This window comes from Saccoglossus kowalevskii, chromosome 3 (assembly GCF_978046115.1).
Source record: "Saccoglossus kowalevskii chromosome 3, keSacKowa6.1, whole genome shotgun sequence".
NCBI lineage: Eukaryota > Metazoa > Hemichordata > Enteropneusta > Harrimaniidae > Saccoglossus > Saccoglossus kowalevskii.
The window spans coordinates 35,465,425-35,491,731 of NC_140643.1; the positions used below are offsets into that span (position 1 = coordinate 35,465,425).

The 26,307-nt window shown below is 39.8% G+C and overlaps 1 protein-coding gene across 4 annotated transcripts in view; it reads left to right on the forward strand.

Annotated features, from left to right (window-relative positions):
* Positions 1-23,903, forward strand: part of LOC100374040 (plasma membrane calcium-transporting ATPase 3) — a 102,890-nt gene extending 78,987 nt beyond the window's left edge. For all 4 annotated transcript variants that reach the window (XM_085497133.1, XM_085497134.1, XM_085497135.1 and 1 more), the window contains exons 7-18: positions 992-1,213; positions 1,999-2,201; positions 2,776-3,018; positions 3,679-3,920; positions 4,582-4,813; positions 6,153-6,332; positions 6,504-6,698; positions 7,873-8,064; positions 8,449-8,662; positions 11,342-11,544; positions 12,199-12,477; positions 20,409-23,903. In XM_085497133.1, the coding sequence (XP_085353259.1) occupies positions 992-1,213; positions 1,999-2,201; positions 2,776-3,018; positions 3,679-3,920; positions 4,582-4,813; positions 6,153-6,332; positions 6,504-6,698; positions 7,873-8,064; positions 8,449-8,662; positions 11,342-11,544; positions 12,199-12,477; positions 20,409-20,579 (2,576 nt within the window). In that variant the 3' untranslated portion in view covers positions 20,580-23,903. The remainder of the gene's footprint in view (positions 1-991; positions 1,214-1,998; positions 2,202-2,775; positions 3,019-3,678; positions 3,921-4,581; positions 4,814-6,152; positions 6,333-6,503; positions 6,699-7,872; positions 8,065-8,448; positions 8,663-11,341; positions 11,545-12,198; positions 12,478-20,408) is intronic.
* Positions 23,904-26,307: the final 2,404 nt, after the last annotated feature.

A 26,307-nucleotide genomic window follows, 5' to 3' on the forward strand; every position in this document is an offset into this window, starting at 1 on the left:
ACTCCGCCTGCCAGCTAACTTGGAATGTGTGTGGTTTACGCCTAGACCGTTTGTATTCTTGCTGTTTGTCACGCCTTTCTTGTGTGGTTTTCACACGTTTAGCAGGCTCCTGGCAGTTTAAATATTGCCACATACTTCGATGTAGACGTAACTCTGCAGTGTGTTCGATGCAAATCAAAGATGGCGGAACATAAAATGTATGCGCGAATTCTATTGGGTTGAATCGGAGGCTTGATCGGCCTACATCCAATCAGATCGTTTGTTAAAGTTCCCACGTTCGGCGCATTTCAGGATCATTCGGCGAGCTTGAATTATGACTCGTATGCCCAGGTCGATGAGTGATGCCATTTGTTGATCAAACGTGCAAGAAAACGCAATTTTGAAACAATTCTGGAGTTACTATAGATATTTATTATATATTTGGTCTTACAATCATACTAAATAATGGAACATTTTTTTAAAATATAAATTTATGGTCGGTCACAAGGACTGATGGTTTTTCACAGCTCTAGGCCCTTTACACCCACTGTCGGCATGAGGCCGACGGACCGACGCTAATTTCGAACACTGGATGACAGTGCAGGTTTAACCTGCCTTGAATTAATCAACTTCTTCTGACATTCGATGAAATGTAATCAGTCATGTTCCAAATGTAAGAATTACAACTGTATGGTTGTTATTGTTTAGTTCTACGCCGTGGAATGTTAAATCAATCATTTGTCACCATCATAGAAAGATGCTGTCACTCGATGCGTTCTGTGTCACTCCATGCTGTAACTTGCTAGAGGGCGCTATCGTGTAAGATCCTCTCTTCTGAGTAGAGATTGAGGGCGCTATTACCAACTGCATTGTGACTTTCATAGTTTTCTAGAAGCTTGCCTACCATACTGAGAAGAGTGTGCGGTAAAATTCTTGGAAGAACAAGCTAATATCTTATGCGGGGTAGTATTTCATATATATTTAAATAAATGATATCATTATCTATCTTCAGCTATGAAGAAAACTGATGGCGATGCCAGTAGTAAAGTACTGGATGGTAAAGCAGATGGTGCAATGAATGATGGGATAGCAGATGGCAAGAAAGATGAGGAACTCAGTGAAGATGAAGAGGAAGAAATAAAAAAGAAATTCAAGATGCCATCGGTTCCTAAGAAAGAGCAATCAGTCCTGCAACTCAAGCTAACAAAGCTCGCAATCCAGATTGGATATGCAGGTGAGATGGCTGCATTGGGGTAGCAGATGTCGTCTTCACTTTCTCTATGGTTACATGAATTACCATCCATTCCAGTAAATGTGTTACATAATCATTATGTATTCATCAAGCACTATAATGCATCACACATGCCATCAGTGTACATGGTAGCTGCTTGCAGATTCTCCAAATATATTGGAATAATCATAATATATACAATCACTGAAAGTTCGTCTGAACTAATTGTCACATGTAAAAAAACTATTAGTTATCAATAAAATCAGCAATACCATTATTTCTGAGAAATTTGTCTTTAAAGCGACAATAGCTGTGATTTTAAATTATTTTGTTTAAATATAATCACATAAAGATTGCCAAATCTTACTATAATATTGTTTTAGACACAATTCCATGGGGTAAAATGACCCAACGCAAGACTAATGTCACGTAAAATGTGATGTGAAAACTAAGGTCACCATTTTGTTGAAATGAGTCATGTGATGAGGACCATATAAATTATGATGCACAATTCACACTTGTGGGAAATAAAACTCTCAAGAAGGTGACAAAATTGACTTTTCGCCGAGAACCCTGGTAAGATTTGCTTGACAAAATTGCATTTCAATAGATGGCGCCCTCTGGAGGGCCCTCAAAGGGTTGATCCTCTCTGTTGATTATCATTCTGTCTGCTTAGTGACTTATTCCAGAGTACTACAAATGTATAGTTGTTTGATTCTAAGTGTTTGATCCATCTTCTAGAAATATATTAAACTTTATTAACATATTTCTTTTTTTGTTTCTAATAGGTTCAGCAATAGCAGTTCTCACAATACTTGTGTTGGTATTGGGTTTTTGTATTGAAACATTTGCTATTGAAAATAAATCATGGAGTAACACCTACTGGACTGACTTAATTGATTATTTCATTATTGGTGTAACAGTCTTGGTTGTTGCAGTACCTGAAGGATTACCCCTTGCTGTAACTCTCTCCTTAGCTTATTCTGTAACAGTAAGTATTATTACACTCATTATTGTGGATTTCATCAACTAAAAAAGCCTTCCATAGTTCAACATACTTAAATACTGTAAAGGTATTAATTTTTCTCTGCTTTAATTTTTAACTTGCCTGTAACATCAAAGATGGAAGGGAAGGAAAAATGTCTGTCCGGCGTTGTCCTCGTCGTCGTCGTCGTTAATAATTGTTATTAAAGTAAATGTAATTCTAAATAAATTCGTTGGACCACTTGCTTGTATTTAAACTATGATACCAGAATAACAGCTTTGATTTGGGTGATATCCAATTTGGTTTGGAAAGCAGTGAATTAGTGCACCTTTAGTGAGTAGTTAACTTTGCCAAATTTGTGTTTACTTTTTGTATGTGTTGGATACATTCATGACACTCTGACTGAATAGTAATTTGTTATGTTATTACATTGTCATCGATTATAGTAGAAAACCTATGTGTATAATCTAAGATGCACACCTAATGCTGTGATTTTTTGTGCTCTTCATAAATTCGTTGTCACATTATAAATCTGCTCTTATAATTTGGCATTGTCATGTTATTTATTTTTATCTTGCAGAAAATGACTAAAGACAATAATTTAGTGAGACATTTAGATGCTTGTGAGACCATGGGAAACGCTACAGCTATTTGTTCTGATAAGACTGGAACATTGACAACGAATAGAATGACAGTGGTACAAGCTTACATCGGAGGCACTCATTTTAAAACTGTTCCAGAGCGAAATGACATCTCTTCTAAAATTTATGATATTATGTTACATGCAATCTCCATCAATAGTAGTTACACCTCCAAAGTTATAGTAAGTTCTACTGGTTATTTCTGAATTTGAGAAATTTATTGCTGCATATTAATATGTGTAGACATATTTAGATATTTGGTTGACTGAATAAAACCGATAGTTAAATTAGTTTAATTCAACAAGAGAAAAATGTATGTCAAGGAATTTCAGGAAATTGCAAAATTTTGTCACGGTAAATGGATTATTTTGGATTTTTAACGACAGTGAGTCATTTGTTTCAGTGAACATTTCATTTAGATAGTGAGTCACAAGACTTTGATTGTTTCATTTGGAATTTTTAAATTCGTTCATCACTGTCAGCTTTCATCTTCCTGAATCACTTCAAATCATTACAACAAAAGTATTAGTTTTTTACAATATTTGCTTATGGTTCAGTTTAAGTTTGGTATTAAAACACCATTGTTTGCTTTCATTCACCTCTACTGTATTGAAATTTGAAACTGAATATGTTAATTATATGGTTTGACAAGAAGATCCAGGAACACGTTAAGAACAACTTAAGTATAGACAAGTCCTGGATTAATTCACAGATATGTTATTTTACATTAGGTTAGGCTACTTGGGTTATTGAAACACTATTGCAGCTTTTAGGATTCACCCACCACAAACTGAAAGACTTATTCAATAATAATAAGAAATAAATCTGTTTGTTTCACACAGCCCCCTAAAGAAAGTGGACAGATGCCAACTCAAGTCGGTAACAAAACTGAGTGTTCATTGCTTGGATTAATTAAAGAGCTGGGTGGAGATTATGATGCTATTCGAGATGAATGGACTGAAGAAAAATTTCACCATGTCTACACCTTCAACTCTCTACGTAAATCCATGAGCACTGTGATTCCTCTACCAAATGGTGGTTTTAGACTATTCAGTAAAGGTGCTTCAGAAATAATTCTTAAAAGGTATAAAAGCAGTATCCAATCTTTATTTTTTTAGCTCCGCTGTTGACTTTGTCGAGCGGAGCTTCTTAGCTTATCATATGAGTGATTGTGCGTCAGCGTTCGTCATCGGCGTCTGTCGTCGTTGTCATCGTCCGTGTCAATGTTTTACTTTATCTACTTCTTCTTCAAAACTACAATCCTGAATGCGTTGATACTTGGTGTATATGTACCTTGGGTAGACCTCTCTCAGGTGAATATTTTTGGTAAAAAGTGATATTTTAGACTTCTTGTTAAAAACCGTAAGTCCGATTGCTTTGATACTGCATATATAGGTACTACATGTGGACCTCTCTCAGATTTATTCATTTCGTAGTGATATCTTCAAATGTCTAATTTTGATGATTATTTTTGTCATTTTTGGTGAAAAGTGATACTTTCCAATTCTTGCTGAAAACAGCAAGTCCGGTTGCTTTGATACTATACATATTGTTCATTTTCAGTTCTTAATTGCTGCTAACAGTGGCGCTATCTCAGCTGAGAGGCTGCTTGTCATCATTTTTTCATCCGTCATTGAAAACTAGCAGCTAGTTGTCAACTAAAAATGCAATATGCAAATACTATGTCTTCTGGAGATATACCAATTGAAAACGTTCCTGAACCTATTTTCAAAATTGTCTTTCAGATGCTCATCAATAATGGACGCTGAAGGTCAGCCGCAACCGTTTCTTCACACTGATAGGGAAGCTATCATTCATAATGTCATTGAACCCATGGCTTGTGATGGACTGAGGACGTTGAGTATAGCTTATCGAGACTTTCTTAAGGAGGAACCAGACTGGGACGAGGAGTCTAACATTGTAACAAATTTAACTTGTATAGCTATTGTTGGTATCGAAGATCCAGTTAGAACAGAGGTATATTTTATATTGTACATGTATGAAGGAGAAAATAGCCGTAGTTTTGAATCATATATTGTTCAAAGTTAAATATTTTATCTATTATTTGGAATAGTTATGTGGGAAAATGCACAGTTGTAAAGCTTATAAGTCAGTGCTTGCTTTGCCGATAAAAAATTCCAGACAATGTAGCGTGCTGCACTGATCATCGGAGTGATCACATCACAAAAGCTGTCATTTCTGTTTTCATTCTCTTCATTTCTGTACATTGTACTGACCAGTTGCATTTCTCCCTCAGCTTCTTTTTGTTGGACAATCATTTTTATTTCTTTTTGTTATATCTTTATTCTCTCTCTTTTTTTTAAAAAAAAAAAAAATTCAATTTCTCTGTAATCCACATTTATATCCTGGTATCTGTAAGGTATCACTGTGTGTTCCTGAAAATATAGCTCTACATCCCTGGACAAATCTCTGTGACATCCATGCATGGATTAAGGAGAAGCCAGGGTGGCCATTAGTCGTGCATGTCACATGTTGTGCACCCTGCCCACCCACAGGCACCTAGTCTTTCCATGTAAGCAGGGTTTGTACAGTAAGTAAACCCAGCAATTAGCCCGACAAAAACCAGGTATGACCCTTCCTTTAGCACATCTTTTATCATAGAAAAATGCACGTTCTGTAGTTCATCACTTTTTCTATGCCAAAAAAAAATATAAAAAATTCTATTCCCTTTCTTTCACATAGAATGATTCTTGCTATTTTCTTTCCAAACTCATAATATTATCTAACCTGGAAGGTTTCAACTGCAATCTGTCTCATTGCATTTTACATTACGCAAAGTATGAATCAGCTATGCATTTATTTTTGTATTCTGCATATCTTGCTAATCAACGTTCGCTGTTGCACATACTTTGCAGCCAGTCTAATTGGTGACTTTAATAATACACTAAACAACATGTGCTCATTAAGATTACTATGCATTGAGATGTTTTGATATTTGTCTACCGCTGATGCTATGCGACTGTGGTTTTGGGGGCATTGAAATTATAGCATGCAGTAGTGCTTTGAGAAGGTTTCAAACTTGGCCATGATTATACATCACTGGCACTATGTATTAAATCAAATTTAAAATGATGAATTATATATTACTGACGTGTATGTTTCATAATCCCTGCATGTTGACAGCACTACTTTATATACTCCTCACATGACCGAACGTTGTGCTGCCAGCAAGTGGATACTAACGTTTTTATTGAATGCCTCTCAATGCATGTTATTCTGGATTTCTGTTTAACCTTGGAATAACTGTGCTAAACACAGCAATGGCTTACCATGTGTGACTGCTTTGTGTCTGCAGGTTCCTGATGCCATTGTAAAATGTCAAAATGCTGGTATCACAGTACGTATGGTAACAGGTGATAACGTTAACACAGCTAGATCTATTGCCTCCAAGTGTGGCATTCTAAAACCAGGAGAGGATTTCTTAGTCTTAGAAGGAAAAGAGTTTAATAGACGAATCAGGGATAACTATGGAATTGTAAGTAATATTTTGAATCAGTTTTTGTTTACTCATAATGATGTAAAAAGTGTCGTTATCACAACTTCCTATCTTCTTAGGAGTGAACATTTGTTGCTTTTACCTGGAATACTCTCACAATATCGTCAAACCTATCGTTTATTGTGATAAACATTATTGATTTGTTTGTAGATTCAACAAGAGCTGTTGGACAAAATCTGGCCAAAATTACGGGTGCTAGCGAGGTCGTCGCCGACTGATAAGCACACGTTAGTTAAGGGTATTATAGATAGTAAAATTAGCACTAATCGTGAAGTTGTAGCGGTAACTGGTGATGGTACAAATGATGGCCCTGCATTGAAAAAAGCTGATGTAGGCTTTGCCATGGTAAGTAAGATAATGATTTACTTTGTGCAATTAATTTTTTAGTCTGATCGATACAAATAGACTTAACTCGGCTAACTAATAACAAAATCTGTAAAATTTCAAAGAACTACAATCTCTTAGCGTTTTGCTGAGTGAAAGGTTCCATCAAATTGGGTACCCAAGCTGCCACAGCGATTTCTACATAACAAACCAAAGACACTAGAGAATACAGTGACAGACAACTGCAGTCTTTCCTTTGACATAACATCTTTTGGGATTCAAATGTGATTTAGAATGTTCGACATGCAAGATTTTGTTTGGATATTCCACTTCAAGTTACATCACACAGGCACAAAATCTATGAAAATATTAATTAGTTTTTCAACTGACAGATTTAAAAACGAAAACAAGCCTACATAACACGTCATAACCAGTGTGACATATAGTAACAGGATTTGAACGGTTTTAACAAACCATGTTTTTGAAAACTGGTTACAAAATGGGTTGCATTACTTTGTGACACAATGCAAGTATACTATAATAGAATATCTTTTCTCATTGATAATAGGTGTACAACACAGTACACAAATGGAGGTATCTAAACTAGTCTGTTGTAAACATACATGTATTGGATTCAGCATATTTTTAAAAACTGGTTACATAAACTACTGGAAAACGTGTCATAGGGTGATTGTGGATTTGTTGCCCGCATCGAAACGATTACTCAATAGGATACAATGCACCAAAGGACACTGTATGAAACATCATTCTATTCCCTTTGCTGCTTGCTTCTGTCTCTGTATTCTCTAGGTCTTTGGTTAAACCCTATTTTGACAGACATTTAGATTAGAAATATTACATAGAAATTAAGAGTCATCATTCAAATATGTTTGTTATTTTGGATTTCAAACATCCAGTGACAAATACTAATTTAGCAAAGTTTAAAGGGTGGCAGTCGTCGTGTCGCGTCCTGTTCGATATGGGACTCATAGCGACGTATACAACGCGTGTAAAATACATTGTTCATTTACATGAAATTCGTCACACGCTGCCTGACAACCACCGCGCTTTAAAGACATTTCACTGTCAAACGTGTGTTAGCCACATGTTATTACGCAGAAAGAGCTTTTTAATAAATTGCTTTAACGTGTTATCGGCAAATATTTTATGGATTTTACTCAATTTTATTTTACAGGGCATTGCTGGTACTGATGTAGCTAAAGAAGCATCTGATATTATTCTTACGGATGACAATTTTACAAGTATAGTTAAAGCTGTAATGTGGGGTCGTAATGTTTACGATAGTATTGCCAAGTTTCTTCAGTTTCAATTGACGGTCAATGTTGTAGCTGTTACATTGGTGGTTATTGGTGCTTGTACAATTAAGGTAAGAGACAACGTGTTCATGTGTTTAGTGAACACAACAGTGCTAAGTAAAATGTTTTATTCCGTACCTGTGGACTCCTTTGCCGATTCTGGAAAATCATTTGATTCAGCATAAAGTTTAATAAACAAGATGCGATACACATTGAATTTCACTTGTAAATTCATCCTTGATTTTCAAGTAACCCTGTTGTTGCTTTCATGAAGTTGTTTGTTTGCTTGAAATTTGAAACACACACATGTGATCATTGCCACTCAAGCCAATGCTCGATGTTAGAGTGAGCAATGCTTAAACAAAAACAAAACATTGAATATCCGAGGGTCGGGAACTTAGCAATATAAAGCCAATTGTAATCACCTATCGATTGTTTTTGTTTCCACTCTGCAGGACAGTCCTCTGAAAGCTGTCCAGATGTTATGGGTTAATTTAATTATGGACACTTTTGCATCGTTAGCATTGGCCACTGAACCGCCTACTGAAGATTTACTTACACGTAAGCCGTATGGACGTACAAAACCATTGATATCTCGTACAATGATGAAGAATATATTAGGCCACTCTGTTTATCAACTGACTATCCTGTTTTGTATACTTTATGCGGGTATGTACTTATATTTATATTCTACAGTTCTTTATATCTCAAGTACAGTGCATCTATTCACATTTAGTGTTTACCAAATGCACCTAGTGTTTTTAATACAGGATTGCAAAAATTCAGGGAAAATAGTAATCTGTCAGATCAATGTTTTTTTTTTATGTTGACTTGAATACCACTAAATATGCAAAGTGTATTATGTCTTAGTGCCGCTATGAATTGTACTTGAGTTGTACGACGGATTTAATCAAATTTATGCCAAGTTTGTGTAGTTTAGGTTTAGAAAAGGGGGAAGGTATGGTGCAATTTATATTAATTTTAATATAATTGTACCATACCTACCCCCTTTACTGAGCCTAAGCTTCGCAAACATTTCTATGTTAAGTCACAGGGAATTCAACTTATAGGACCCACTGATATGAGCACCATTCACTATAGGACCTACTGATATGAACACCATTCACTATAGGACCTACTGATATGAACACCATTCACTATAGGACCTACTGATATGAACACCATTCACTATAGGACCTACTGATATGAACACCATTCACTATAGGACCTACTGATATGAACACCATTCACTATAGGACCTACTGATATGAACACCATTCACTATAGAACCTACTGATATGAACACCATTCACTATAGGACCTACTGATATGAACACCATTCACTATAGGACCTACTGATTTGAACACCATTCACTATATGACCTACTGATATGAACACCATTCACTATATGACCTACTGATATGAACACCATTCACTATAGGACCTACTGATATGAACACCATTCACTATAGGACCTACTGATATGAACACCATTCACTATAGGACCTACTGATATGAACACCATTCACTATAGGACCTACTGATATGAACACCATTCACTATAGGACCTACTGATATGAACACCATTCACTATAGGACCTACTGATATGAACACCATTCACTATAGGACCTACTGATATGAACACCATTCACTATAGGACCTACTGATATGAACACCATTCACTATAGGACCTACTGATATGAACACCATTCACTATAGGGCCTACTGATATGAACACCATTCACTATAGGACCTACTGATATGAACACCATTCACTATAGGACCTACTGATACAAACACCATTCACTATAGGACCTACTGATACGAACACCATTCACTATAGGACCTACTGATACGAACACCATTCACTATAGGACCTACTGATACGAACACCATTCACTATAGGACCTACTGATACGAACACCATTCACTATAGGACCTACTGATACGAACACCATTCACTATAGGACCTACTGATATGAACACCATTCACTATATGACCTACTGATATGAACACCATTCACTATAGGACCTACTGATATGAACACCATTCACTATAGGACCTACTGCTATGAACACCATTCACTATAGGACCTACTGATATGAACACCATTCACTATAGGACCTACTGATATGAACACCATTCACTATAGGACCTACTGATATGAACACCATTCACTATAGGACCTACTGATATGAACACCATTCACTATAGGACCTACTGATATGAACACCATTCACTATAGGACCTACTGATATGAACACCATTCACTATAGGACCTACTGATATGAACACCATTCACTATAGGACCTACTGATATGAACACCATTCACTATATGACCTACTGATATGAACACCATTCACTATAGGACCTACTGATATGAACACCATTCACTATAGGACCTACTGATATGAACACCATTCACTATATGACCTACTGATATGAACACCATTCACTATAGGACCTACTGATATGAACACCATTCACTATAGGACCTACTGATATGAACACCATTCACTATAGGACCTACTGATATGAACACCATTCACTATATGACCTACTGATATGAACATCATTCATTATAGGACCTACTGATATGAACACCATTCACTATAGGACCTACTGATATGAACACCATTCACTATAGGACCTACTGATATGAACACCATTCACTATATGACCTACTGATATGAACATCATTCATTATAGGACCTACTGATATGAACACCATTCACTATAGGACCCACTGATATGAACACCATTCACTATAGGACCTACTGATATGAACACCATTCACGATATGACAGAATTTTGTTACTTGCACTTGATACATAAAAACCCTTAGCACAGGGGAGTTGTTTCTAAACTTCTTTGACTTAATGCTGTCTCTCAATTTTCTGATTTTCACTGTTATTTAAAAAAAAAAACAGTGTTGGCGAAGAACTACTAGTCATATAGTAAAAAACATGGGAGTAACTGGGTAACATATGGGAGTAACTGAAATACTGTAGAATACTTTATTTTCGCTTAGAATTTATTTTCGCTGGTTTCGCTGAAGGGATGATTCCGTGAAAATAAAATCCAGCGAATATACTCTTTTTCCTATATTTCACATTAAACTCATCAAAAATCAGTGAAAATAAATTTCATACAAAACGCCCAAAATGCCTTTTCAATGAAAATGTGATAGAGGAAGTTCATGTCCAGGGAATCTCTTGTATTGTTAGTTTATGTCATACCAGTTCGGCATTGACAGAGCCCAGCTGGAAACCATACACTTTGATTTTGTTCACGAATTCCCAAATAAATAAGATGAGTAATTTTATTTTCTTATCTCGTTGCAGGCCATTATATTTTTGATATTGATAATGGTATTGGTATATCCCATCCAACTGTACACTTTACACTTCTGTTCAATACTTTTGTAATGATGCAATTATTTAATGAAGTGAATGCAAGGAAAATACATGACGAACGGAATGTCTTTAAAGGTTTACACAACAATCCTATCTTTTTGGTTATCCTTTTCGGAACGTTTGCTGTTCAGGTGAGTATCGGTCCTGTTTCACATAATTTTAATATCTCTTAAATTTTACAATGACATTTGTGATATGACATTCAGAGGCATTCAGGATATTCATTTAGAGGAGGCGCATCATTACAATGATGTCATTGCCACAATGCATTGTGGACTATATGTATAAGAGTAACTATGGGTTCAGAGGGGATGCATGTCCACTGTGCTCCCCTCTAAATCTCCCCTGACATTGACTTGTTATAGGAAACATCAATCAAAACAACATAATGACCCCTAAAGAGAAAGCTCCACAAATGTAGGAGAATGCAATTTACAGTTTTTTTTATATCACTTTTAATTCTCTAATCATTTTCTCAATTTCTGACAACAGCTTCTATGATGTCATATTTTACCCATAATCCTTTGTTTGAAAATCAAGATGGCTGACTACATAATACTGATGAAAAAATTGAATATCTAGAGAATAAAAAGTGATATAAAAGAACTGTAAATTGCATTCTCCTACATTTGTGGACCTTATTCTTTAGAGATTATTATATTGTTTGGATTGATGTTTCCTATAAATGAGAGATAATAGCTTGAGTTATTGGTAATATGTACATGTTGAATGACACCATTGCAAAATTAAATTCTCTAACACACTTTTTTTTTTACACCCTATAGATAGTTCTCATTGAAGTTGGAGGTATTGTGTTCCATACGGTTCCTCTGACTGCTGATCAGTGGATGTGGTGCATTTTTCTAGGCTGTGGGGAGTTGCTATGGGCCCAGTTGATGTGTACAATACCTACAGCTAAGCTTCCCCGTATCTGTAGTTATGGTAGTGGGGACGCTGCTGAAGAAGTGCCAAGCATTACTGAAGCCGATGATGGCGATTCCAAGATTGAGATGAAGAGAGCTCAAATCTTGTGGATGAGAGGATTGACACGATTACAGCAACAAGTAAGTAGCTGCCCTCTAGTGGCAGCATCTTGTGCATTTATTTACCTTTTCACCACTAGACTTTCTCACCCAAATTTTTCTGCACTTTTTTCTCATATTCTTCAATATTTCTGGGAATGAACCCTAATTTTTGAACCAGCATGCAAAATTTGGATCAATTTTTAGTTTTTACTAAAAAAAATGTGGCTATTTTTGTCTCAATCTTTTGAAGGAGAGTGACTATTTTGTGAATTTGTGGTGAAAAGAGAGAACTGGTGGTAAAAACGTTAATGTGTGTCTTCACAACTGATTTATTTACGAATTAGCCTATCAGTGTATATTAGTGTTTATTTACTAATTAGCCTAATTAGTGTATCAGTCGTCAAATTATATGGTTGTGGTTGTTATAGCCACTGGGTTTTTTTCAACATGTTTTATCTGAAACAAGATGTGTGAGGGCGTACTTCAATCATGTGTGAGATTTTGTTTTTTGACAAGTTTAGTGACCTGTGGATCTGGGCAACTCTCTTTAAAACAAGACTAGACACTTTGGTTGCTTTTCTGAGAATGTTGAAGGTAAAAAGCCTGACAAATATGTGTGTGTGTTTTTTTTACATGGCCAACATGCGTTTTTCTGACCAGTATTCTATTACAGACATGTGTTTTCAGCAAATTAAAACAATATTTTGATCTTTGTTTTTTTTTTGGAGAATTTAACCAAAATGCTAACATTGTTGTCTATGGAAATCTAATTAGTATCTGCCATCTTGTGGTCCACCACTATCTGCCATCTTGTGGTCCACCACTATCTGCCATCTTGTGGTCCACCACTATCTGCCATCTTGTGGTCCACCACTCTCTGCCATCTTGTGGTCCACCACTATCTGCCATCTTGTGATCCACCACTATCTGCCATCTTGTGGTCCACCACTCTCTGCCATCTTGTGGTCCACCACTATCTGCCATCTTGTGATCCACCACTATCTGCCATCTTGTGATCCACCACTATCTGCCATCTTGTGGTCCACCACTATCTGCCATCTTGTGGTCCACCACTATCTGCCATCTTGTGATCCACCACTATCTGCCATCTTGTGGTCCACCACTCTCTGCCATCTTGTGGTCCACCACTATCTGCCATCTTGTGGTCCACCACTCTCTGCCATCTTGTGGTCCACCACTATCTGCCATCTTGTGGTCCACCACTATCTGCCATCTTGTGATCCACCACTATCTGCCATCTTGTGGTCCACCACTCTCTGCCATCTTGTGGTCCACCACTATCTGCCATCTTGTGATCCACCACTATCTGCCATCTTGTGATCCACCACTATCTGCCATCTTGTGGTCCACCACTATCTGCCATCTTGTGGTCCACCACTATCTGCCATCTTGTGGTCCACCACTATCTGCCATCTTGTGATCCACCACTATCTGCCATCTTGTGGTCTACCTGTATCTGCCATCTTGTGGTCCACCACTATCTGCCATCTTGTGATCCACCACTATCTGCCATCTTGTGATCCACCACTATCTGCCATCTTGTGGTCCACCACTATCTGCCATCTTGTGGTCTACCTGTATCTGCCATCTTGTGGTCCACCACTATCTGCCATCTGGTGGTCCACCACTATCTGCCATCTTGTGGTCCACCACTCTCTGCCATCTTGTGGTGCACCACTCTCTGCCATCTTGTGGTCCACCACTATCTGCCATCTTGTGGTCCACCACTCTCTGCCATCTTGTGATCCACCACTATCTGCCATCTTGTGGTCTACCTGTATCTGCCATCTTGTGGTCCACCACTATCTGCCATCTGGTGGTCCACCACTATCTGCCATCTTGTGATCCACCACTATCTGCCATCTTGTGGTCCACCACTATCTGCCATCTTGTGATCCACCACTATCTGCCATCTTGTGATCCACCACTCTCTGCCATCTTGTGATCCACCACTATCTGCCATCTTGTGGTCTACCTGTATCTGCCATCTTGTGGTCCACCACTATCTGCCATCTGGTGGTCCACCACTATCTGCCATCTTGTGATCCACCACTATCTGCCATCTTGTGGTCCACCACTATCTGCCATCTTGTGATCCACCACTATCTGCCATCTTGTGATCCACCACTATCTGCCATCTTGTGGTCCACCACTCTCTGCCATCTTGTGATCCACCACTATCTGCCATCTTGTGGTCTACCTGTATCTGCCATCTTGTGGTCCACCACTATCTGCCATCTGGTGGTCCACCACTATCTGCCATCTTGTGATCCACCACTATCTGCCATCTTGTGGTCCACCACTATCTGCCATCTTGTGATCCACCACTATCTGCCATCTTGTGATCCACCACTATCTGCCATCTTGTGGTCCACCACTCTCTGCCATCTTGTGATCCACCACTATCTGCCATCTTGTGGTCTACCTGTATCTGCCATCTTGTGGTCCACCACTATCTGCCATCTGGTGGTCCACCACTATCTGCCATCTTGTGATCCACCACTATCTGCCATCTTGTGGTCCACCACTATCTGCCATCTTGTGATCCACCACTATCTGCCATCTTGTGATCCACCACTATCTGCCATCTTGTGGTCCACCACTATCTGCCATCTTGTGGTCTACCTGTATCTGCCATCTTGTGGTCCACCACTATCTGCCATCTGGTGGTCCACCACTATCTGCCATCTTGTGATCCACCACTATCTGCCATCTTGTGGTCCACCACTATCTGCCATCTTGTGGTCCACCACTATCTGCCATCTTGTGGTCTACCTGTATCTGCCATCTTGTGGTCCACCACTATCTGCCATCTGGTGGTCCACCACTATCTGCCATCTTGTGATCCACCACTATCTGCCATCTTGTGGTCCACCACTATCTGCCATCTTGTGATCCACCACTATCTGCCATCTTGTGATCCACCACTATCTGCCATCTTGTGGTCCACCACTATCTGCCATCTTGTGGTCCACCACTATCTGCCATCTTGTGATCCACCACTATCTGCCATCTTGTGGTCCACCACTATCTGCCATCTTGTGGTCCACCACTATCTGCCATCTTGTGGTCCACCACTATCTGCCATCTTGTGGTCCACCACTATCTGCCATCTTGTGGTCCACCACTATCTGCCATCTTGTGGTCCACCACTATCTGCCATCTTGTGATCCACCACTATCTGCCATCTTGTGATCCACCACTATCTGCCATCTTGTGATCCACCACTATCTGCCATCTTGTGATCCACCACTATCTGCCATCTTGTGGTCCACCACTATCTGCCATCTTGTGGTCCACCACTATCTGCCATCTTGTGGTCCACCACTATCTGCCATCTTGTGGTCCACCACTCTCTGCCATCTTGTGATCCACCACTATCTGCCATCTTGTGGTCCACCACTCTCTGCCATCTTGTGGTCCACCACTCTCTGCCATCTTGTGGTCCACCACTCTCTGCCATCTTGTGGTCCACCACTATCTGATCTCTTGTGATCCACCACTATCTGCCATCTTGTGGTCCACCACTCTCTGCCATCTTGTGGTCCACCACTATCTGCCATCTTGTGATCCACCACTATCTGCCATCTTGTGATCCACCACTATCTGCCATCTTGTGGTCCACCACTCTCTGCCATCTTGTGGTCCACCACTATCTGCCATCTTGTGATCCACCACTATCTGCCATCTTGTGATCCACCACTATCTGCCATCTTGTGATCCACCACTATCTGCCATCTTGTGGTCCACCACTCTCTGCCATCTTGTGGTCCACCACTATCTGCCATCTTGTGATCCACCACTATCTGCCATCTTGTGATCCACCACTATCTGCCATCTTGTGGTCCACCACTATCTGCCATCTTGTGATCCACCACTATCTGCCATCTTGTGGTCCACCACTATCTGCCATCTTGTGATCCACCACTATCTGCCATCTTGTGGTCCACCACTCTCTGCCATCTTGTGATCCACCACTCTCTGCCATCTTGTGGTCCACCACTATCTGCCATCTTGTGGTCCACCACTATCTGCCCTCTTGTGGTCCACCACTATCTGCCATCTTGTGATCCACCACTATCTGCCATCTTGTGATCCACCACTATCTGCCATCTTGTGGTCCACCACTATCTGCCATCTTGTGATCCACCACTATCTGCCATCTTGTGGTCCACCACTCTCTGCCATCTTGTGATCCACCACTCTCTGCCATCTTGTGGTCCACCACTATCTGCCATCTTGTGGTCCACCACTATCTGCCCTCTTGTGGTCCACCACTATCTGCCATCTTGTGGTCCACCACTATCTGCCATCTTGTGATCCACCACTATCTGCCATCTTGTGATCCACCACTATCTGCCATCTTGTGATCCACCACTATCTGCCATCTTGTGATCCACCACTATCTGCCATCTTGTGGTCCACCACTATCTGCCATCTTGTGGTCCACCACTATCTGCCATCTTGTGGTCCACCACTATCTGCCATCTTGTGATCCACCACTATCTGCCATCTTGTGGTCCACCACTCTCTGCCATCTTGTGATCCACCACTATCTGCCATCTTGTGATCCACCACTATCTGCCATCTTGTGATCCACCACTATCTGCCATCTTGTGATCCACCACTATCTGCCATCTTGTGGTCCACCACTATCTGCCATCTTGTGATCCACCACTATCTGCCATCTTGTGGTCCACCACTCTCTGCCATCTTGTGATCCACCACTCTCTGCCATCTTGTGGTCCACCACTATCTGCCATCTTGTGGTCCACCACTATCTGATCTCTTGTGGTCCACCACTATCTGCCATCTTGTGGTCCACCACTATCTGCCATCTTGTGATCCACCACTATCTGCCATCTTGTGATCCACCACTATCTGCCATCTTGTGATCCACCACTATCTGCCATCTTGTGATCCACCACTATCTGCCATCTTGTGGTCCACCACTATCTGCCATCTTGTGGTCCACCACTATCTGCCATCTTGTGGTCCACCACTATCTGCCATCTTGTGATCCACCACTATCTGCCATCTTGTGGTCCACCACTCTCTGCCATCTTGTGGTCCACCACTATCTGCCATCTTGTGGTCCACCACTATCTGCCATCTTGTGGTCCACCACTATCTGCCATCTTGTGGTCCACCACTATCTGCCATCTTGTGGTCCACCACTATCTGCCATCTTGTGGTCCACCACTATCTGCCATCTTGTGATCCACCACTATCTGCCATCTTGTGATCCACCACTATCTGCCATCTTGTGGTCCACCACTATCTGCCATCTTGTGGTCCACCACTATCTGCCATCTTGTGATCCACCACTCTCTGCCATCTTGTGGTCCACCACTCTCTGCCATCTTGTGGTCCACCACTATCTGCCATCTGGTGGTCCACCACTATCTGCCATCTTGTGGTCCACCACTATCTGCCATCTTGTGGTCTACCTGTATCTGCCATCTTGTGAACCACCACTATCTGCCATCTTGTGATCCACCACTATCTGCCATCTTGTGATCCACCACTACCTGCCATCTTGTGGTCTACCTGTATCTGCCATCTTGTGAACCACCACTATCTGCCATCTTGTGGTCTACCTGTATCTGCCATCTTGTGATCCACCACTCTCTGCCATCTTGTGGTCCACCACTATCTGCCATCTTGTGATCCACCACTCTCTGCCATCTTGTGGTCCACCACTATCTGCCATCTTGTGATCCACCACTCTCTGCCATCTTGTGGTCCACCACTATCTGCCATCTTGTGATCCACCACTCTCTGCCATCTTGTGATCCACCACTCTCTGCCATCTTGTGGTCCACCACTATCTGCCATCTTGTGATCCACCACTCTCTGCCATCTTGTGGTCCACCACTATCTGCCATCTTGTGATCCACCACTCTCTGCCATCTTGTGGTCCACCACTATCTGCCATCTTGTGATCCACCACTATCTGCCATCTTGTGATCCACCACTATCTGCCATCTTGTGGTCTACCACTATCTGCCATCTTGTGATCCACCACTATCTGCCATCTTGTGATCCACCACTATCTGCCATCTTGTGGTCCACCACTATCTGCCATCTTGTGATCCACCACTATCTGCCATCTTGTGATCCACCACTATCTGCCATCTTGTGATCCACCACTATCTGCCATCTTGTGATCCACCACTATCTGCCATCTTGTGATCCACCACTATCTGCCATCTTGTGATCCACCACTATCTGCCATCTTGTGGTCCACCACTATCTGCCATCTTGTGGTCCACCACTATCTGCCATCTTGTGGTCCACCACTATCTGCCATCTTGTGATCCACCACTATCTGCCATCTTGTGATCCACCACTATCTGCCCTCTCATGGTCTACCTGTATCTGTCCTCTGGTGGTCCACCACTCTCTGCCATCTTGTGTTCCACCACTATCTGCCCTCTCATGGTCTACCTGTATCTGTCCTCTGGTGGTCCACCACTCTCTGCCATCTTGTGGTCCACCACTATCTGCCATCTTGTGGTCCACCACTATCTGCCATCTTGTGGTCCACCACTATCTGCCATCTTGTGATCCACCACTATCTGCCATCTTGTGATCCACCACTATCTGCCATCTTGTGATCCACCACTATCTGCCCTCTCATGGTCTACCTGTATCTGTCCTCTGGTGGTCCACCACTCTCTGCCATCTTGTGGTCCACCACTATCTGCCCTCTCATGGTCTACCTGTATCTGTCCTCTGGTGGTCCACCACTCTCTGCCATCTTGTGGTCCACCACTATCTGCCATCTTGTGGTCCACCACTATCTGCCATCTTGTGGTCTACCTGTATCTGCCATCTTGTGATCCACCACTATCTGCCCTCTCATGGTCTACCTGTATCTGCCATCTTGTGGTCCACCACTATCTGCCCTCTCATGGTCCACCACTATCTGCCATCTTGTGATCCACCACTATCTGCCCTCTCATGGTCTACCTGTATCTGCCATCTTGTGATCCACCACTATCTGCCCTCTCATGGTCTACCTGTATCTGCCATCTTGTGGTCCACCACTATCTGCCCTCTCATGGTCTACCTGTATCTGCCATCTTGTGGTCCACCACTATCTGCCCTCTCATGGTCTACCTGTATCTGTCCTCTGGTGGTCCACCACTCTCTGCCATCTTGTGGTCCACCACTATCTGCCCTCTCATGGTCTACCTGTATCTGTCCTCTGGTGGTCCACCACTCTCTGCCATCTTGTGGTCCACCACTATCTGCCCTCTCATGGTCTACCTGTATCTGTCCTCTGGTGGTCCACCACTCTCTGCCATCTTGTGGTCCACCACTATCTGCCCTCTCATGGTCTACCTGTATCTTGTCCTCTGGTGGTCCACCACTATCTGCCATCTTGTGGTCCACCACTATCTGCCCTCTCATGGTCTACCTGTATCTGTCCTCTGGTGGTCCACCACTATCTGCCATCTTGTGGTCCACCACTATCTGCCCTCTCATGGTCTACCTGTATCTGTCCTCTGGTGGTCCACCACTATCTGCCATCTTGTGGTCCACCACTATCTGCCCTCTCATGGTCTACCTGTATCTGTCCTCTGGTGGTCCACCACTCTCTGCCATCTTGTGGTCCACCACTATCTGCCCTCTCATGGTCTACCTGTATCTGTCCTCTGGTGGTCCACCACTATCTGCCATCTTGTGGTCCACCACTATCTGCCCTCTCATGGTCTACCTGTATCTGTCCTCTGGTGGTCCACCACTCTCTGCCATCTTGTGGTCCACCACTATCTGCCCTCTCATGGTCTACCATTACCTGCCCTCTGGTGGTTCACCACTATGCCATCCAGTGGTCCACAGCCATCTTCTCTCTCATGGGCCACTGTTATCTGCCCCTGTGTGATCTACATGTACCATTTGTTGCTATCTTCTATTGACTGTATATGTCTTTTTTTCAGATCCGCGTTGTGAATGCATTCCAAGCGGGGCTTGAAAGAATGTCAGCAGACAAGAAAAGTCTTAATTCTGTACATGAATTTATGTCTCACATCACATCGGACTCATACAATCTGCCTAACAACCAAGATGACGTGGACTCCAACCTTCATAGTATTGAAACAACCGTTTAATATGGTTGCTTGGTGGACGTGGACTTTGATGGACTCCATTTTAGAGTATTGCATGCTGATCTGTTTGGGATTCCCTCAGATGCAACTTCAATATTTTTTTATTTGTTTTGTCTTCTTTTTTTTTCAGCTTTGCTTTTATGCTTTGAGATATGTTTTAACTACTTTATGCTTTTATGTTTTTTTTCTAAGAAATAATTTTCTTTATCATAGATTCAGCATATTTTTTTTCCCCCCTTGTTTTGTTGATTTTTTGCACTATTTGTTTGTTGTTTCTCCGTTTGGGGCATGTTTGGGGGTAATTCCAAACCCTCTCACTATCACCACACCCACAGACCCATAACCCATAACCACTTACCCAGCCGCAGATCCACATAACCAACCCACCCTACTTACAGCATCCAATCACTAACCATCCTCTCCCCTCTCTATTCCTGGAATGGTCTACATCACTGTCCAGTTTGTGATTCAGCCTCTATATGGGACTGTTGTTTTAATAGATGAAGGTGTTGGTAGTTTACCTGTCGTCATTGTTGTTCCTAAAATTCCTATAGCAAGGTAGCTTGTGTTAGCCTAGTTTTTTGTTTCTCCGAACAAACTAGCGAGTCCGACCCCCCTCCCACAACTCCCTCTGTTCAGACGTACTGAACATCTTGTAAATACGTGTTTAAATTAGTCGTATGACTAATGTCTTACTCACAACTTGAGACTGAATTTTATTTAACATCTTATAATAATTGAATATCAGAATGAACACCTAATTTTGATTGTTATTGGGCCCTTCGTTTTTACCATCCTATCATGAATATCAATTTTCTTTTTATTGTCACTTGTAACTTTTGTGTGGCAGGGTATTTCTGACCTTGTGTATATATATATGTTTATCGGTTTTCACTATTTACAGGTGAATGGAAAGATTTCTTCGCTCACTTGAGATATGCAAACAGCACGTTTTTTTCAAAGTAAAAAAAGTTTTGGGATTTAAAATGACATATAAATATCACCGTTATTTTGTCTTTGTTGCTCATGATTAGTTAGAAGTCAAAATAGAATGCTCCTGCTGTTAAATTATGTTGCTTTCAAATTAGCTACAATGTAACCTCCAATCAGATACAAATATTTGCAAACTTTTCAGGGATTTTGCATCTCATTTACATCTGATTAACATTATTATTGCATTTCCAATCAAATTTCTGTTATTCAATGCTTATTTGCATTTGTTCATTTCCGTGTTCAGTGTAGCTCATCCTATCTCCAGTTCACACACTCACACGCTCACACGCACGCACACACACATACACACACACACACACACACACACACACACACACACACACTCACTCACATGTACTCAGAGTGTTTCATCTCTATTCTGACCAAGAGCTCTGTAAATATTTTTTTCTGAATTTTGCTTAATATTTGTGTAATTTTTTCCATTTTGCACTTATAATGGAGAACACACAGCAATAAGTTGTGGGAGTTTTCTTATATGAAATGGTAGACTTTTTAGTATCTTTCCACCATTCATAATTATATTTCAGTGAATGTTTTGTGAAATGTGCAATCAATATTATTGAGTTGACTATAAGTTAACTCCCTTGCACATTGTTAACCATTGTGTCAGACACGATTCTATTATTTATTTTATTTTCTCAGGATTGCTTAAAAATGAAGAGTTGACATATCACTATGGTGACTGTGTACATTTTAAAATGTGTCAATATTGTATACGTGCCTGGTCTTTCACGTTCTTCTCGACAGTCAGGTTACATCTCCAAAGCCATCTGTATTTTTGAACTGATTGGGTTATCACCGCAGTTCAGGAATACAGATATCTTGGCGGTGCAACTTGATTGTACGAGCTCAAATGGTTTTGTTTTTTTAGGCATTTCAGATAGATACTACACAGTTAACGAAGCAAACATTGTTTAAAATGAACTTTTATTATTTGCTATAGATTTCCTCTTGCCGATGCAAGGTGGTTTTTCTTAATTTTGTAAAATTAAAAGTAGATTTTTTTCACATCGCCTCTTCTTATAACAGTTTACAAACGCTGCTTGACAATTTTTTAAGTGTATCTACAACATAAAATAGCCAAGTGTTTTTTTGCCCAATCAAATCAGTTTTGATAAAGTTGGGAAGTTAATTGGTTGTGTAAAATTAAGACTAATCGGTGTTTTACAGTATGTTTCCTATAAACAAAAAAAATCCAACTTATTCTCTAGATGTTTTGAGAGTATGTACTGTGTATGCGTACTGAAGTAATTTGATTAGATGGTTTTCCAGCAAATTGACAACTGATTTCCCTTTCATCTACTTGACTTTAAATGGCTTTTGAATTAAGTAGGACGTAGTTAAGACTTTAAAAAAATGAAGAAAAGAAACGCGCTCTTAATTTTTTGCATCTTTCACTTTTTTACTATGAGCAATACAGTTGAAATAACTCTAATGTGCCATATCTCATTCTTTGTGTGGCAATACATAAGAATCTTTTTTTTATTAATCTGTTTATTGCAGTATGTTTCTTTATCGATAATGTTTTAATTTTAGGGGAATATTATAAATATGAACATTTGAGTTACAATTTCAAACAGCATTCAGCTTACTTGTTTTTTAGACTCCAAACTTTAGGTGTTCTAGTGCACAGTGCAGTCAAGTTGTAATGTAAGCTTATATTTTATACCATAAAACCCATCCTATTATACATAACTCACATTCTTGTAAATATTCTTGTACAATTTTTTCGATGTCATTCAATTCCGTAGTTAGAAATGTTAAAAAAAAAAAATTCCACATTTTTTCACTTTTTGTGTGTGATTTTGTGCAGTTGATAATCCAATAAAAAAGGCGAAGTTGAGATTGTAGTTTCTGATTGTTGTAGTGACCTTAACCATGCATTACAAGTACGTAGATTAGCATTTAATTCCCCTTTTACAAATCAAATTGAATGGAAAGTTTCAAAATTTCACCAAGTTGTTTTATTTAATCCATTTTGCCAATTTTTTTTTGGCTTGTATCATAGCTTGTTTTATCACATGGAAAGTCTGTGCCATTGTTTTTGGGTGCTACTGTACGTTTTACCCCAAACTCCAAGTCCTGGCATCATTATTCTTTAATACCATTTTTAGATATGGGCCTGCCCGTACCTAAATGTAATTCAGATTCTCATAAACATTATGTTGATTGGGATTTTACAAATCAGAAACTTGGATCCATGTTTTCATTCCAAACATGAACTTTTGATTCTTTTTATTTTTAAATGCCAAGATGCAAATGGTATGTCAGCTTTCCATGGTTTTTATGAATTAAATTGAATTTTAACACTCATCTGTTATTGCTTCTCTTTTATTTTTAACACTGCAACATTGCTTTTCATTTGTATCCTAACGCACTCCCAACACCCTCAGCTTTGAGTACTTCATAATTTGGTTTGTGACACAGAGTATGTTTAACATTGTGATTTACCTTGTTGAATATACTCTGCTGTTGCGAGTATTTTATCGCTGATACAATATTTAAAATGTATGAATATGAATTCATAATCCCTCAAATTGGACAAAAATAACTGTATTTCTGTATTTGCAAGTGCTAGTGACAACACAGAAGCCATATTCATGTTTGGGACTACAGGACAGGGCTGTGTTGCCATCTCTCTGTCAAATGGCAATTTGTAATGCGCTATCCTGGCGTCAACCAGGCCTGGTCGAACACCAGGTTCCCCCAAAGTCGCATTCGTTAGTGAATGAATCTCGGCCAGTGGAATTGGCCTTCCCATTGAGTCTGGCACACTCACCCTGGGTAGGGGTCGACCCTTTGATGTTCAGCCTAAGGTAGGATTTGAACTTGGGTGAGTCTGAGTCTGATGCAACATCCACTATGCTTCCAGTGACCAGTGTGGACAAAAATAACTAGAAAAAGTATGCTGTTAAACATTGCCAAAAACTTTTAAAAATTCTCAATTGTTTCTCTTTTGAAAGGACAATTTGTAATAAAGGCGCTGTCACTGTTCATTATTTTATATTTACTAATTTATAAATCTTTCATAGTTGGCATGAAAATAGTATGATTGTAATTTTTTGTCCTGATTAAGGTCAGTTTCTCAAGTTACAAAATTTCAGACTTTTCAAGGTTTTTTTTCTTGCAAAAAGAATATGTGCTTGCATTAACCACGTTGAACCATGTTTATATTAAACTGACCTTTGACACAGGCATGAATTGCTGCTGTGTATGAATAGTTTAACTACACATTGGCAGTATTTTGTTGTGCCTTCCTCCTGTGAGCATATCTCTTCTTTGTAAAGGTAGGTAAAAAGAATCTTGAACTATGTAGATGTGCAGACTGCACTATTGGAATCACCCATAATGCTTTGCACTACTTGATCACTGTTGATTGCTATTACGGTACACCAATTTGTTTCCAAAGCTGAGTTTGAACCATACAAAAGGTCAATGTTATATATAGTAGGTGATGTCATCTGATAGTCAAATATGACATGTATAGTAGGTGATGCCATCTGATAGTCAAATATGGCATGTATAGTAGGTGATGTCATCTGATAGTCAAATATGACATGTATAGTAGGTGATGCAATCTGATAGTCAAATATGACATCTATAGTAGGTGATGCAATCTGATAGTCAAATATGACATGTATAGTAGGTGATGCAATCTGATAGTCAAATATGACATGTATAGTAGGTGATGCCATCTGATGGTCAAATATGACATGTATAGTAGGTGATGCCATATGATAGTCAAATATGGCATGTATAGTAGTTGGTGCCATCTGATAGTCAAATATGACATGTATAGTAGTTGGTGTCATATGATAGTCAAATATGACATGTATAGTAGTTGGTGTCATATGATAGTCAAATATGGCATGTATAGTAGTTGGTGCCATCTGATAGTCAAATATGACATGTATAGTAGTTGATGCCATCTGATATTCAAATATGGCATGTATAGTAGGTGATGCCATCTGATGGTCAAATATGACATGTATAGTAGGTGATGCCATATGATAGTCAAATATGGCATGTATAGTAGTTGGTGCCATCTGATAGTCAAATATGACATGTATAGTAGTTGGTGTCATATGATAGTCAAATATGGCATGTATAGTAGTTGGTGCCATCTGATAGTCAAATATGACATGTATAGTAGTTGATGCCATCTGATATTCAAATACGGCATGTATAGTAGGTGATGCAATCTGATAGTCAAATATGGCATGTATAGTAGTTGGTGCCATCTGATAGTCAAATATGACATGTATAGTAGTTGGTGTCATATGATAGTCAAATATGGCATGTATAGTAGTTGGTGTCATATGATAGTCAAATATGGCATGTATAGTAGGCGATGCCATCCGATGGTCAAATATGGCATGTATAGTAGGTGATGCCATCCGATGGTCAAATATGGCATGTATAGTAGGTGATGCCATATGACAGTCAAATATAGCATGTATAGTAGTTGGTGTCATATGATAGTCAAATATGGCATGTATAGTAGGTGATGCCATCTGATATTCAAATATGGCATGTATAGTAGTTGATGCCATCTGATATTCAAATATGGCATGTATAGTAGTTGATGCCATCTGATATTCAAATATGGCATGTATAGTAGGTGATGCCATATGATAGTCAAATATGACATGTATAGTAGTTGGTGTCATATGATAGTCAAATATGGCATGTATAGTAGGTGATGCCATCCGATGGT